Consider the following 14,084-nt stretch of genomic DNA (forward strand, 5'->3'; position numbering starts at 1 on the left):
GTCCTCACTTTTGTCCTCTCCTAGAGTCTGCTCTCTACAGAGGAAAACCTGAGCATGGAGTTGGATGGGACCATCATGTGTTTACCTAACGTAGATCCTGGGGAGAAACTACTTCAGAAATCAGTTTAAATGCTGGTTTAGTGTGCATTAATATCTACATATACGAACAATAATAACCTGGAAGGTAATTTACATACAAAGTAGATCCTGGACTTTTTAAAAACTCACAAGTAGGAAAATCAGATTACTTGGAAGACAAAAGTAAGTTTTGATGGTGCAATCTCTAAGTATCTAATAAGTACAAAATGTTAATGTTTAATGGCTGTGTGGTAGCTTGTGTGTAACAACAGTAGCTGTTTCTAGTAATTTTTCTCAGCAAACCACTACAGCAAATGGTAGTAAACTGAACACTTTTCTTGCAGTTTCAACAGATGCTCCGACCAAGCGGCTGAGGCACCAGAATAAATGGGCATTCATTTGTAAGACACACCTTTCAAATTTGAGTTAAATCCCAAAGGAAGGGCTCCTGGGGCATGTTACATGGCTGTTTTCTGTGAATGCAGTGTGTAGGACAACATAATTTTTACTCTTTTCTAAGCAATAAAGCCTTGATTCAACACTATTTCAGTCAATGTGAATTTTGCCATTGATTTCAGTATTGCATGACCAAAACTTCAGTAATCGATAAAACAAAAAGAACACCTGGAGAAGGCAATCAAAGACACAAAATGCTGTTAAAAACCTGCTTGCTGGAACTGACTTTCATCAGAGATTAGCTGGCAAATTATCACTGGACTTTTTTCCCTTCTCTCTGATGCATGTCCTAAATTCTGCAGACGGCCATGGATAGTGTATATCATTTACATGTAACCTAACTATGCACAGAACATCTTTGGTTTTTAACTGCATTAAATGAGTCAGAAATAAGTTATAATGGTAAATGATATACATCAGCTACTTCCCTTTAATTTTAAATTCTCAACAAACAGCACTTGTTCATCATCTTCCTGGGTTATAAATTCCTGGCAGGAAGAATGTTACATAAGGGAAATGTAAACCTCTGCAAAAATTATAAGCCAGTTATATGCATGATTTTTCCTCCCCCCCCCCCATTTATCTGCATTTCTGTTTATATACCTACAACTTATTTTGAAAGTGAATATTTTTATAGATAGTTTAGATGCTTCATGTTACCTATTGAAGCTAACAGGATCTGTGGACAGTAGCTGACCATATAGAAAAATACAGATAATTCTATAGCAGATCTCTTTTGTTTGAATATGTACAGCACATTATGTGGAAGTAGGTTTTAAATTCAAATGTAAACTTTATTAATAACATTTTTGACTAATAAAATATTTTGAAAACTGAATTCTAATAAGCATTCTGAGCTAATGTAAAAATGTGTATATATATATATTCAGGCAAAGGTAAAAAAAAGATGTAAATATGCATGCTAATATATTTTTAGGAAAAGGAAGAAAGAAAGCAGATTTCATGATGACCACACAAACTTTTGCGGTGTGGAAGTTCATGCATCACTCATGGGCAGGTCCATCCAATAGAACCTGCATTTTGTGAGATAGTCTCCTTCCTCATTTTTTAAAAAGACCCTGGTACAAGCATAAACCCAACTTATTATAAGAAGGGAATATAAAAGATTTTGTGTTTACTTTCAAAATCTTGTTAGCATTGCAATCACAATGTTAATTTTGAAAAAAGATTTTTCAGTTAATCACTGAAGGGTTTGCTTTCACTTACAGGAGATACTTCATAAAAGCACATATATTAATATTTATACCTCTGTAGACTAGAAATAATTCATTGTCTGGGCACTTTTTGGTCAAGTATAAGCAAAATGTCTGTAAATAGCAGGAAAATACTTTCTTTTTGACAGAGATCAAAAAGAACCCAAGTAAGCTCATTTTGAACGTGTTTACAACAGGTTGTCTGTGACAATCAAGATTTACTAAAAATTCACTCAAAATATCTGTAACTATACAATAATTTCCGCAAACATGCTCAGAAAACTTTTCATCCCAGATTTTATAAAAGAATTACAAATTATTGCATATGCATGACTACTCTCAACTGTTACAGAAGGGACTGGTGGCTGTACATTATCTACTCATTGCATGCCTCTAGCTACTCACTAATGAACCTACTTCAAAAAAAGTTTTCTTTCCTGCTTGTGGTATCTGCACCAGCTGATCACTGTGAAGTGCAACGCAGTATGTGTGGTACATCACAGGTCACTTACATATCAAAATATACGTTACTGGGGACTGTGACACTGTAGCATGTTCTTCCTAGAAAGCTGATCACTGAGGACGAAGGATGTAAGGACAATGGCAAAAAGCTTGACAGATTTTCATTATAGAATCATAGAATCACAGAATGGTTTGGGTTGGAAGGGACATTAAAGATCATCTAGTTCCAATCCCCCCTGCCATAGGCAGGGACACCTTCCACTAGACCATGTTGCTCAAAGCCCCATCCAACCTGGCCTGGAACACTTCCAGGGATGGGCCAGCCACAACCTCTCTGGGCAACCTGTTCCAGTGCCTCACCACCCTCACACTGAAGAACTTCTTCCTTACATCTAATCTAAATCTACCCTCTTCAGTTTAAAGCCATTACCCCTTGTCCTATCACTACATGCCCTTGTAAAAAGTCCCTCTCCGGCTTTCTTATAGACCCCCCCTTAGGTACTAGAAGGCTGCTATAAAGTCTCCCCAGAGCATTCTCTTCTCCAGGCTGAACAACCCCAACTCTTTCTGCCTGTCTTCATAGGAGAGGTGCTCCAGCCCTCTGACCATCTTTGAGGCCCTCCTCTGGACTTGCTCCAACAGGTCCTTGTCCTTCTTACGTTGGCGGCCCCACAGCTGAATGCAGTACTCCAGGTGGGGTCTCACAAGAGCAGAGCAGAGGGGCAGAATCACCTCCCTTGACCTGCTGGCCACACTTCTTTTGATGCAGCCCAGGATTCGGTTGGCTTTCTGGGCTGCAATAGCACATTGCTGGGTCATGTTGAGCTTCTTGTCAACCAACACCCCAAAGTCCTTCTTCACAGGGCTGCTCTCAAACCACTCATCACCCAGCCTGTATTTGTGCTTGGGATTGCCGTGACCTGGATGCAGGACCTTGTGCTCGGCCTTGTTGAACTTCATGAGGTTCCCACAGGCCCATGTCTTAAGCCTTTCAAGGTCCCCCTGGATGGCATCCCTTCCCTCCAGAGTGCTGACCGCACCAGACAGCTTGGTATCATTGGCAAGTGTCGTGGTTTAACCCTAGCCAGCAACTAAGCACCACACAGCCACTCACTCCCCCCGACCCAGTGGGATGGGGGAGAAAATTGGGAAAAGAAGCAAAACCTGTGGGTTGAGATAAGAACGGTTTAATAGAACAGAAAAGAAGAAACTAATAATGATAATGATAACACTAATAAAATGGCAACAGTAATAAAAAAAGGATTGGAATGTACAAATGATGTGCAGTGCAATTGCTCACCACCCGCCGACCGACACCCAGTCAGTCCCCGAGCGGCGATTCCCCGCCCCCACTCCCCCCAGTTCCTGTACTAGATGGGACGTCACATGGTATGGAATACCCTGTTGGCCAGTTTGGGTCAGGTGCCCTGGCTGTGTCCTGTGCCAACTTCTTGTGCCCCTCCAGCTTTCTTGCTGGCTGGGCATGAGAAACTGAAAAATCCTTGACATTAGTCTAAACATTACTTAGCAACAACTGAAAACATCAGTGTTATCAACATTCTTCACATACTGAACTCAAAGCATAGCACTGTACCAGCTACTAGGAACACAGTTAACTCTATCCCAGCTGAAACTAGGACAGCAAGCTTGCTGAGGATGAACTTGATTCCACTGTCCATGTTGCTGGCAAAGATCTTAACACCAATCCCAATAGTGACCCCTGAAGAACACCACATGTCACTGCTCTCCACTTGGACATCGAGCCATTGACCACAACTCTTTCAGTGCAACCATCCAGCCAATTCCTTATCTGCCAGGTGGTCCATCCGTCAGCTCCATGCCTCTCCAATTTAGAGACAAGGATGTCATGTAGGACAGTGTCAAATGCTTTGCACAAGTCCAGGTAGATGATGTCAGTAGCTCTTTCCTTATCCACCAATGCTGTAACCCTGTTGTAGAAGGCCACCAATTTTTCAGGCATGATTTGCCCTTAGTGAAGCCGTGTTGGCTGTCACCAATCACCTCCTTATTTTCCATACCTTACCATAGTTTCCAGGAGGATCTGCTCCATGATCTTGCTGGGCACAGAGGTGAGACTGACTGGCCTGTAGCTCCCTGAGTCTTCCTTTTTTGCCTTTTTAAAAATGAGGCTTATGTGTCCCTTTTTTGCAGTCAGTGGGAACTTCCCTGGACTGCCACAACTTCTCAAAAATGATGGCTAGTGGCTTAGCCACTTCATCCACCAGTTCCCTCTGGACCCACGGATGCATCTCATCAGGTCCCATGGACTTGTACACCTTCAGGTTCCTTAGATGGTCTCGAACCTGACCTTCTCCTACGGTGTGCAGTTCTTCATGCTCCCAGTCCCTGCCCTTGTCTTCTGTGACTTGGATGGTGTGACTGAAGCACTTGCTGATGAAGACTGAGGCAAAAAAGTCATTGAGTATCTCAGCCTTCTCCATGTCCCAGGTAACCTGGTCTCCCATTTCTTTCCGAAGAGGGCCCACATTTTCCCTAGTCTTCCTTTTATCACTGACGTACATATAGAAGCTTTTCTTGTTGCCCTTGATGTCCCTGGCTGGATTTAATTCTATTAGGGCTTTGGCTTTCCTAACCTGATCCCTCGCTGTTCGGAGAATTTCTCTGTAGTCCTCCCAGGCTACCTGTCCTTGCTTCCACCCTCTGTAGGCTTATTTTTTGTGTTTGACTTTTCTGCTGTCATGAAAGGCATTTGTAGACAATCATATCTTAATGCTTAAAAACTGTTTTAATTTTAGGGAAAGTTGGAGTAAGGAAAAAAATGCTAGATCTAGATCCATACTGGCATGTGTCCATCTTTATAAGACTTATTCCTGATCAAATATGTTAAATAGAAGACATAAGATGATACCCCATGGGAAGGCCAGTCAAATCAATACTTAGCGCATCAGAAGGTATGTTTCCATTTCTCAGGACAGGCATCCCATTTTACAAGTGGCCAGTACTAATCACTGAGATTTTCTCTGGCTTTTAGTTCAGCCACTCAGGGCAAACTGGAAGGTACCTCCCTTACCCTACCACTCTCTCCCTGATTTTTTTTTTTTTTTTAAATGATAGGCAGTAAGTTTAAAAAAAAATCTTCCCTTCAAAAAAGATAGCTCATAAAATGGAAAGACCATTTTCAGAATAATAAATGAGATTGTTGAGTGTTGAGACTCTCTGGCATTAGGTTTCAGTTCTGTGCTGATAGCACATGTTGCCCTGCAGTAACACAATAAAAATATAGCAAAACCAAAGTGTTGCAAATAGCTGTGTAAAACCTTCAGAGTCCTAAGGAAATAATATCTGAAAGCAAGCAGTAAAACCAGGCTAGAAGATCACACCTAGACCCAGCTTTATGACAGACCTGGAGATGAACCAAAATCAGCAATAGAATTGCCTTTGGAAAGTATTAATAAGACAGATACCAGCAATTTGGAGAACAATGGGTGTTCTATTTAAAGAATTACAGTTGGATGATTTTCTAAGGCAATTTCTAACTCACCAGGGCCAAAAGAAGACTTATAATACAATATATATATTCATTATCTATTTATTTATTTATTTATGGTGAAAAGCAGTCCTAGCCAGACTTTATTTTGTGGGAATTGCAAGAAAAAACTAAGAGTAGTTTGTAGAAATCACTGCATGTTTCTGCAAAGGACAATGAGGAAGAGATGCCACCTTAGTTTTAAGAGGTGGTAGAAAAATCTATAACCATAATTCACAACATAAACCAATAATGCAACCTATTTTTCAGAATGTTTTACACTCTAATAACTGGGAAAAAAAAAAAAAAAAGAGAGAAGAAATTAGTTGGAACAGAGGAAACTCGAAATTTAAGGCCAAAAATTTGAGCACTTCAAAACTAAAAATGTGATGCTGAATGCTCAGGATAGGATAGGAGCTGGAGTGTAAATATTGGTCATACATGCTCACAGTCTTCATTGTAATGCCACTCTAATATACCTGAGATCTCTGTCCCTTCTGGGCTCTGTACAGAGGGAGGAAGGGGAATGTTTCCAAAGTAACATCCAGAAATGTTTCTGGATTTTACTGTTGAAGAATCTCAAAGATAAAACTGCTAAAAAAATGCTAGTCTTTATGCAGCATTTAGGTCTTGGCTGATGCTTCGCAACCAGTAAATATCCCTTTAATGGTTTATCAAATTTTAGATACTAATTTGAGAGACTTGAAAGGCTTTTTTTTAAATTTTATGATTTTCTTCCTTGTGAAGGTGTCAGTATGCACATACTGTGCTTGGTCTTATCACTGGTTAAACCTGGAGGTAAGTCACTGAAATATCTATTAGAAGTCCTCTGTTTTTTTCATTTTGTATGTTTAATTTTATAATAAAAAGTCTCAGTGATTTATCGAGAAAAGATTGCACATATTAGAAAGACTGGGATTTCAGCCTGTCAATAGTTTTGATTATGGAAAGAGGCAGAGACACAGGCTTTGTCTGAAGTTAAGACCTGTACTGGAGGTAGGATGGAGGTGTTCTTTCCTGCTGTGTTCCTACAGAGATAGTACATGAAAGGCAACAGAAAAAAATCGGGTTAGCTATGAAAGCAAAAAAAGGTGTGCTTAAAATCAGGACTTGTACTACTTACATATACAGTCATGCAAGTTTTCTTTTTTTTTTTTAAAGTTCGTACTTTATATGAAAATAAGCAACAGCAGATTTTCCCTTAGGAGGACAGATTCTCTGTGTTCTGAACCCCTTGAGGATTTTTCTCCTTTTTCTGAGTAGACAGGTAGATGGCACTGCTACAGCAGCGTTCAGAGATTTTATAGAGGAAGGCTGGAATCCCTTCAAGATTTCCAGAATTTTATAGGTTTTATGACAATAATACTCTTTTCAGCTTGCAATATACTGTAAGGTTTGAATAGATACTTTGTAATCAGGTCCATAGAACATGTTTAAAAGAGACTTTTTAAAATAGATGAAGAATATGGATTCAAAATCTAAGTGATGGAGAGGAGAAATTGCAAGTACTTTTAGTAAATTATCTCTATGACTGATTACAATCAGAAAATGTGTATCTTAACTTAGCCTGCAGTCATCTAACTTCAAGTTCTAACCACTGGACTTCTGTTTGCTCACTTTAAGAGCCAGAATTGTCTTTCTATATAGATTGCTTTAGATTATTATTACCTTCAACCTGTTGACTGTTATTTGAACAGACTTCACTTTTTAAAACTATGACTGGTTTTGCCAGATCTCAGGTCATTACTGGAGTGCAGTCTCAGAACTTGTAAGTTTTGATTCCTTGTAGAAGACTAACCAACATACAGGAAGTGCTGTTTCACTAGGGATAAATTGTGGTATTGGTGAACATAGCAGCATTTGTTGCCAGCCTGAGCAGGGCTGAGAACTGGAATTATATGTGTGCATGAAAACCAGTATTACATTTATATTTCCGATACCTTCTTAGTTTTAAATGACCTCTCAAATACAAACTTTCAATGTGTGGTACATTCATTTGCTAATTCCCCTAATACACTTCAAATCACATAATCCAAATTACATTATTTGCATATGTTCATCTTTTTTAATAATTCCCTTTTTATGATCCTTAACAATGGCTGATGTGTTTTTATGAGATATCCCCAGCTTTCCAATTATTCTTTTTGTTGAATTGCTGTATATTGTCCACTATTCTACTAACTTATACAAAATAAAGAAACACCTCCCAACATTAAAGCCATAACCTTTTTAATGGAGCCAAAGCTATTATTAAGGTTTTTTTTCTGCCCTAAAGTTCTCCTCCATAAAAATGAAATGACTGGATTTCTTTCTTATGTTCTCCACTTGCATTTCAGGTGTTCTGACGTCTGCTCTCAGACAATTTTTTTTTAGAAGTCACTTCTGAATCTGTACTTGCACTGTTTATTCCTTTCCCTCCCCTTTTCAAGATAGATTGTAAGTTCTTGATTCCCCAGGCTTTCCTCCTCAGTTTCAGAATTTCCTCCCAGCATTTACTCTACAGTGACAAAAATTCTACTTTTCATCTGGAGGCAGACTCCCACGGAGCAGTGGGGAGCATCATGTAAGTTGTGCATGTAGGGTTTGGTCAGACTATTAATCTCTCAAAAGATGATTTTGAAACAGTTATCATTCAATACTTTTGATTCCCTTGTGCAGTCTAGAAGCAGAAAAAAAAAAGTTTGTTTAGAAGCCTGCATAGACATTTGAAAAAAGTGTCAAAGAAGAAATTCTATCTTATTTACCCTGCATGCTTCACTGAGGGACATATGTCTTAAGTTTTACTGTTTAGTAACATTGGGAAGTGAATAATTTCAAGCAAGCCAGCCTCCTCAGGTCACAATGAATTCCCTTCAAAGCTATGAGAAGAGCTCTTCTATCCCTGAAGTCCCTGATTTGTTGAGTAGCGATTACATTTTTTTTTGTATAAAGATGTTATCCATGTGATGTGAATATTCAATGACATTTGTACTCCTGCAGGTCATGAGTGCCTTCTTGCTCAGCCTTGTTACTCATACACTTAATTGCGCTGAACTCTACTTCCTCAAAAGGTATGCAGCAACAGGAATATCCTGGGGCTATTCTAGGATAGCTTTACATGAAGAAAGCTGTCTCTATAACATGCTGAAGAGCTATTCCCTTGTTGTCTGGGTCTCTGATGTTTTAAGGAAATAGGCAGAGTTTTCTTATATGTATCTAGGTCAGTAACTACATTTGTTTTCCCCAATGAGATTTGGTTTTCCAGTCACTTTAACTCCTAGCACACACTGTATTAAAGACTGCTATTTTCTTTGAGCAACAGCAGCTTCAGTACTGGGGGCTCTTTATTGCCCTAAGAGGCAAAAGAAGATGGAAGTAATCATGGGCTGATCAAACTGTAATATAACAAAACTCAACAGATGTCAACTCCATTTTTTAAGGCTGAAAGGGATTACGCTATCTGTAAAGGCGGACAAAGAAAATGTGAACACCAAATCCATGATGAAAAGATGGCAAGTGGGACCTTATCAATAAAAGAAAATATAGCAGGCAACGCAATAGATCAAAGAATGCTGATAGGACAAAATCAAAATACTCCTTCAGACTGGAATTTCACAGAATTTCTCATCAGATATTATCAGTATACACAAAATTCTTTCTCCAGTAAGACAAGGATACTTGACAAACACACATCAGGCAATCCCTGTGGACGACACATCTCTAAATACAGCACTAGTTTAAGCCAAAAATGTTATGACCTTCTGCAACAGCCACATGCATTCTACATTGCAGCAGCTACCTGCATAACTTTTGAAAATAATTTTTTACTGTGATTTTACTGTCACTTATTTAACCCTTTAATAAATGCACGTTACTTTCTACAGCACTCTGCATGCAGGGAAACCTAGGACTGGACAAACAAAATTGGGTACTGAGGGCAAAAAATCATAATCCATTTGACAACTACAGGTAAAGCTGTGACATATCTCCTATGAGGGGAGAGGAATCACCAGAATGAAAGGAAGCATGATGTCTCCCCTCTCATTAGTCTTTAAAAAAAACCCCTGAAATATAACTAGTCATCTGTTGGTTTTAAAAGAAGCAGAATCTTTACAAGATCTGGATGATAGTTTAAAAAAAACCAAAACTGTTCACAGCATGTCAGCATAAAAAAGAGCAATAACTATTACATCTAAGCAAACTATAATATGCAATGGAAACAGATATTTTACATGGAGCTGGTAGCCAAGCCATGGCAGAATTCATTAATGCATTTGGAGCACAATTTCAAGGCCATTAGATGTTGACAGCATTCTTTATATTGTCATGAACAAGTTTGGGATGGATGCCTTGGAATTAACCCTTTGGAAAGGGACAGGATCTGTAGCTGTGCTTATGATAACTGTTGACTTTATCAATGGTTCCTAATATTCAAAAGTAACTGCTCTTTGCCTCAACTGCCATTGTACTCTGATCGTCATTGCCGACATGCATAAACAGTCCCATGAAGAACTGAAAACATGAAGCTGAAGAAAGCGAAAGATAAGTCCTATTATTCCCCTTAATTTTTCCATCTTTGCCTTAGCTTTCCAACCCCTGGTTCAGGTGTGTAGCAGAAAGTCCCACACCAGCCTCTGCACTCCAGGCATTGCTCTGTCATCTCCTCCCAGGTGCTGCTGCACACCTTCCTCAAAACATGGCTGCCTGCCACAGTGGCCATTACTGTCTCTTTCTCCTCTTGCATTTCTTCTGAGTCAAATTTACATTGTTAGACTGAAACGTCATTAAGGATTGCCTTTTCATTCTTTTCATACACAGCCCTCCACAAGGTGGTCCTGATTTAAGTTGTGAAGCTGCACTAACCATGAATGTGTGTGCAATAATGTGAATTTCTTAAAGTTGGTTTATAGGTAAGTCAATTTTTTTCCAGTGTTATTGTCTTCAAGGGTAGTAGCCTGCTTTGATTCCTGTAACAGTGAAGTCTACAAGAAAGACCCCACTGAAAAATGGATGCCTGCTACTTGCTTCGTGAGAGGAGGCTTGGAGGCATGGCATCTCCAGAAGATGTGAATGACTGCCTCTCCATGGAGAAGACCCACAAGTGCACTGCAGCCTACCGCAAGGCTTACCCTGACCATCCTCCTCAGCAGCTGCAGCCCCAAAGCAGGTCAGTCCAATATTCAAACCTTTTATTTCAGAAAAGCTTTACCACACGTGTTAACTAGTTCTTCAGTGTTTGTATGATTGCATTTATTATGGTGTTTTCCCCTCAGTCAGTCATTAGGTCCATGCAAAGAAATGAGAATCCAGCCTATCAGCTAGATAACATCCTCAATGAAGGATAAAGCATGCTATAAATCTGGGTGTGCAGACAAATGTACGCATGGAGACTGTGTGTATATATGTAGATAGGTACACACAAACACTCATACAGAAATAGCCTTCATCTGAATTTTGTTTATTTAGTAATGCAAGTTTCACAATTTACTGTGATATTTAGTTTTAATTCTCATTAGTTACAATCATGTATGGAATAAATAAAATGTTAACTACTTAATATGAGTGCCACTTTGAATAGAATCAAAACCAAAGGTACAATGAAAGCGAAACATTAAGATCAGTTTTGAACTTATTATGTGTGATGCTACAGCTGAAAAAATACATAGGGAACCTTTTTCTCATTCATACAGACAGGTAAGTAGACCCATTTTTTTGCACCTACTCCTCTAGCAACACTTTTGTACCTGGGTCAAAAATTGGAAATGGGGATTCCTTATATTTTATGTTAGAAAAAGGTCATCATGTCTCTATTTTTTCCATCCTCCTCTCTGGTCTGATATGCTTTTAAATTAAGTACAAAATACCTTTACAACCTTCTTCAAACATTTAAAGAAAAAAATGGGTTAGGAAAGCAATGCTTATAATACTGTTCAGAGTGTACCAAATCCAGAAGCAGAACTTCAATGAATAAGAAAAAGCCACAAAGCTCACTTTTCTTTTATGCCACATGTTCAAGGGTTTTATTGAGATGTAGTGAGGAGATATAAAACCCAAGGTTTACCCTACATATATTGGAAATTATATACTAAATATCTTTTATTATTGTTTATTAAGGGTCACAAAAAATGCCTTCAAGTTTGAAATAGAACATATTTTTAAATGTAATGGACAGAAAATGTAGTACTTGTCTACTGTTTAACATAGCTGCTAGCATTATCCCTTGTATTTCAGAGAAACAATTGCTTAGATGAAGTCTAGCTTTCAAAAACCCATTGGGGGATATGAATAGGAGCAATATCAAAATTACTCAAATTGTTTTGTTTGTCTGTTAAGTCTTTTGCACTTGCTAATTAGCTAACTGGTATTAATAAAGCATCCATGTCTACAGTATTGGTATTTAATATAGTGGAGACAGTTTTATTGTGATATTTTACTGATTGGGATCTTAAAATTAGAGACAATTTAAAAAAAATGTAACAGCCACCCTCATAATTACAAATTTGATTATAATTATGTTTGGTTTTGGTTTGTTTTTTTAAATTTTCTTTTGGCAAATCACAGATTTTCCTGGGGGTCAGCAGGGATAGAGGGGAAAGGGGAAGAAGGCAGATTCTTTTCATAAAAGCATTCTTAAAAGCCTCTTGTGCAGTTTTTATGAATGACTATATCCATACAACAAAAAACATAACAACTCAGCTACCCAGTCACAAATTTTCTTATTGTACACCATAAACAGGCTTGGACAGGAGAGAATGCAGCTGGCTATAGAAAGAGCTCCCGGTTTACATAATAACAGTGAGAGTAATTAGTATGTTAAAATGAACTAGATTGTAATCTGCCTGCATATAAATAATTTTCTTTCACTGCTGCTATGGGAATGAAAATTATGATAATTTATTTTATTGAATGTGAAGCAGATGATTGATTTCTGTTGCAGAGATTTTAGCAGAGATTTGTCCTGCAAACTTTCTACATGCAGCACATCCATTTGTTTTCAGCAAGAAAAACTGAAGGAGACCTGCACAGATTAAGCTCTAAGGATGAGAAGCCGGGCTCAGTGATATAGCTGTATATATCCCTTCAAATCTGAACAGTAACTATGCTCCTGTCCAAATAAAGTCCAAACTTATCTTCTTTTGAATTGATATTCCTTCCCTCCTGCTCCCTCTCTGAAAGCACACAGTCCCTATATGGCATTTTTCTTAGAGGAATGTCTTTTTTCTCAGCCTCAGACATGCTCTCCATTTATAACCTGGCCTCTTGCTAGATTTCCTTACAGTAACACGTACTTTGTGACCTGACCCACAGCACTTCATTTTTATTTGCCTCAATCACCCTTCCGTAATGTTCTGGAGGAGACAATATTGATACTGAAGTTCCTCTGGCTGATGCCATAGCAGTTTAAAAAGTCAAACAGGTGCTTGACTGGAAACTCATGCATTTAGAAGCCAGCTAATTTTCAGAGCTGGGGTGTCTTAAATACACAAGAGACACATGCATCCTTCCCTCTCCCCAGTTTCTGTTTCTGTGGTTTAAGCAAACTAGTTAATTCTTCTGAAAGTTGTGGCGAAGGAAAATAAAATAACTGCTTTTAAAGTTCTGGTATTGCTGGTTCCCTAAAGCAAACCACATAAAAAAGTCTACCAAGTGAAAGCGTGTCAACCCAGTCAAGTCAAAGGCTAGAGCTAGTCAGTCATTAAGCCCTGAATAAAGGATGCTGTTCGGAACTAAACTTATAATTGATCTCTATTTCTCTGTTGATATTATAAAGCAATCACTTACTGAGGGTTTCCATAGTAACAAGTAAGCTAATTTTTTATTTTAAAGCTCTTTCATGCACTTAACATACAGATACACTAGGATAATTGGCAGGGAATACTCTTCCTGCTTTCCTGGTATTATTCAACCAGAGCAGGGTAAAGTAAAGCATGGTTTTCAATGAAACTGGAGATTTATTTTCCCTCTTCTGTAAGAACATTAAAAAAACTTTACAATTTACTTACATCTTTGGTTTCTGCGTTTGCTCTTGTACATAGTCATTCTGAAGAAATTCCACTTTCTAAGAAGTAATTGCCTTGAACACAGACAAAAGAGATGAGATCGTGCTTCTGCTTTGCAGTGAGACAGTTGCTCACTGACAGAGGGTAACCAGCAATCTCTCAGAGAAAGGCAGGGTAATACCATTCTCCTAAAATCCAGGGGAGATGCTACTGGCTCTAACTATTTTCTCTGTTAAAAAGCTCAGAGAAAAAACATATTTATTTTCATATTTTTTTCAAGTGTGTTTGATACCAGCTAATAAAATCCAGAAAGAATATAGAATCATGCAATCAGACAAAGTGCGGTAACGTGCTATTCGATAGTCTGACATCAAGATTCCTCAAAAA

The 14,084-nt window shown here is 38.4% G+C and overlaps 1 protein-coding gene across 1 annotated transcript in view; it reads right to left on the reverse strand.

Annotated features, from left to right (window-relative positions):
* Positions 1-13,800, reverse strand: part of RALYL (RALY RNA binding protein-like) — a 115,845-nt gene extending 102,045 nt beyond the window's left edge. Inside the window, exon 1 of the mRNA XM_010575837.1 lies at positions 13,701-13,800. Within this exon, the coding sequence (XP_010574139.1) occupies positions 13,701-13,737 (37 nt within the window). The 5' untranslated portion in view covers positions 13,738-13,800. The remainder of the gene's footprint in view (positions 1-13,700) is intronic.
* Positions 13,801-14,084: the final 284 nt, after the last annotated feature.

This window comes from Haliaeetus leucocephalus, unplaced genomic scaffold (assembly GCF_000737465.1).
Source record: "Haliaeetus leucocephalus isolate CR32 unplaced genomic scaffold, Haliaeetus_leucocephalus-4.0 Scaffold506, whole genome shotgun sequence".
In the NCBI taxonomy this organism is placed as follows: Eukaryota; Metazoa; Chordata; class Aves; order Accipitriformes; family Accipitridae; genus Haliaeetus; species Haliaeetus leucocephalus.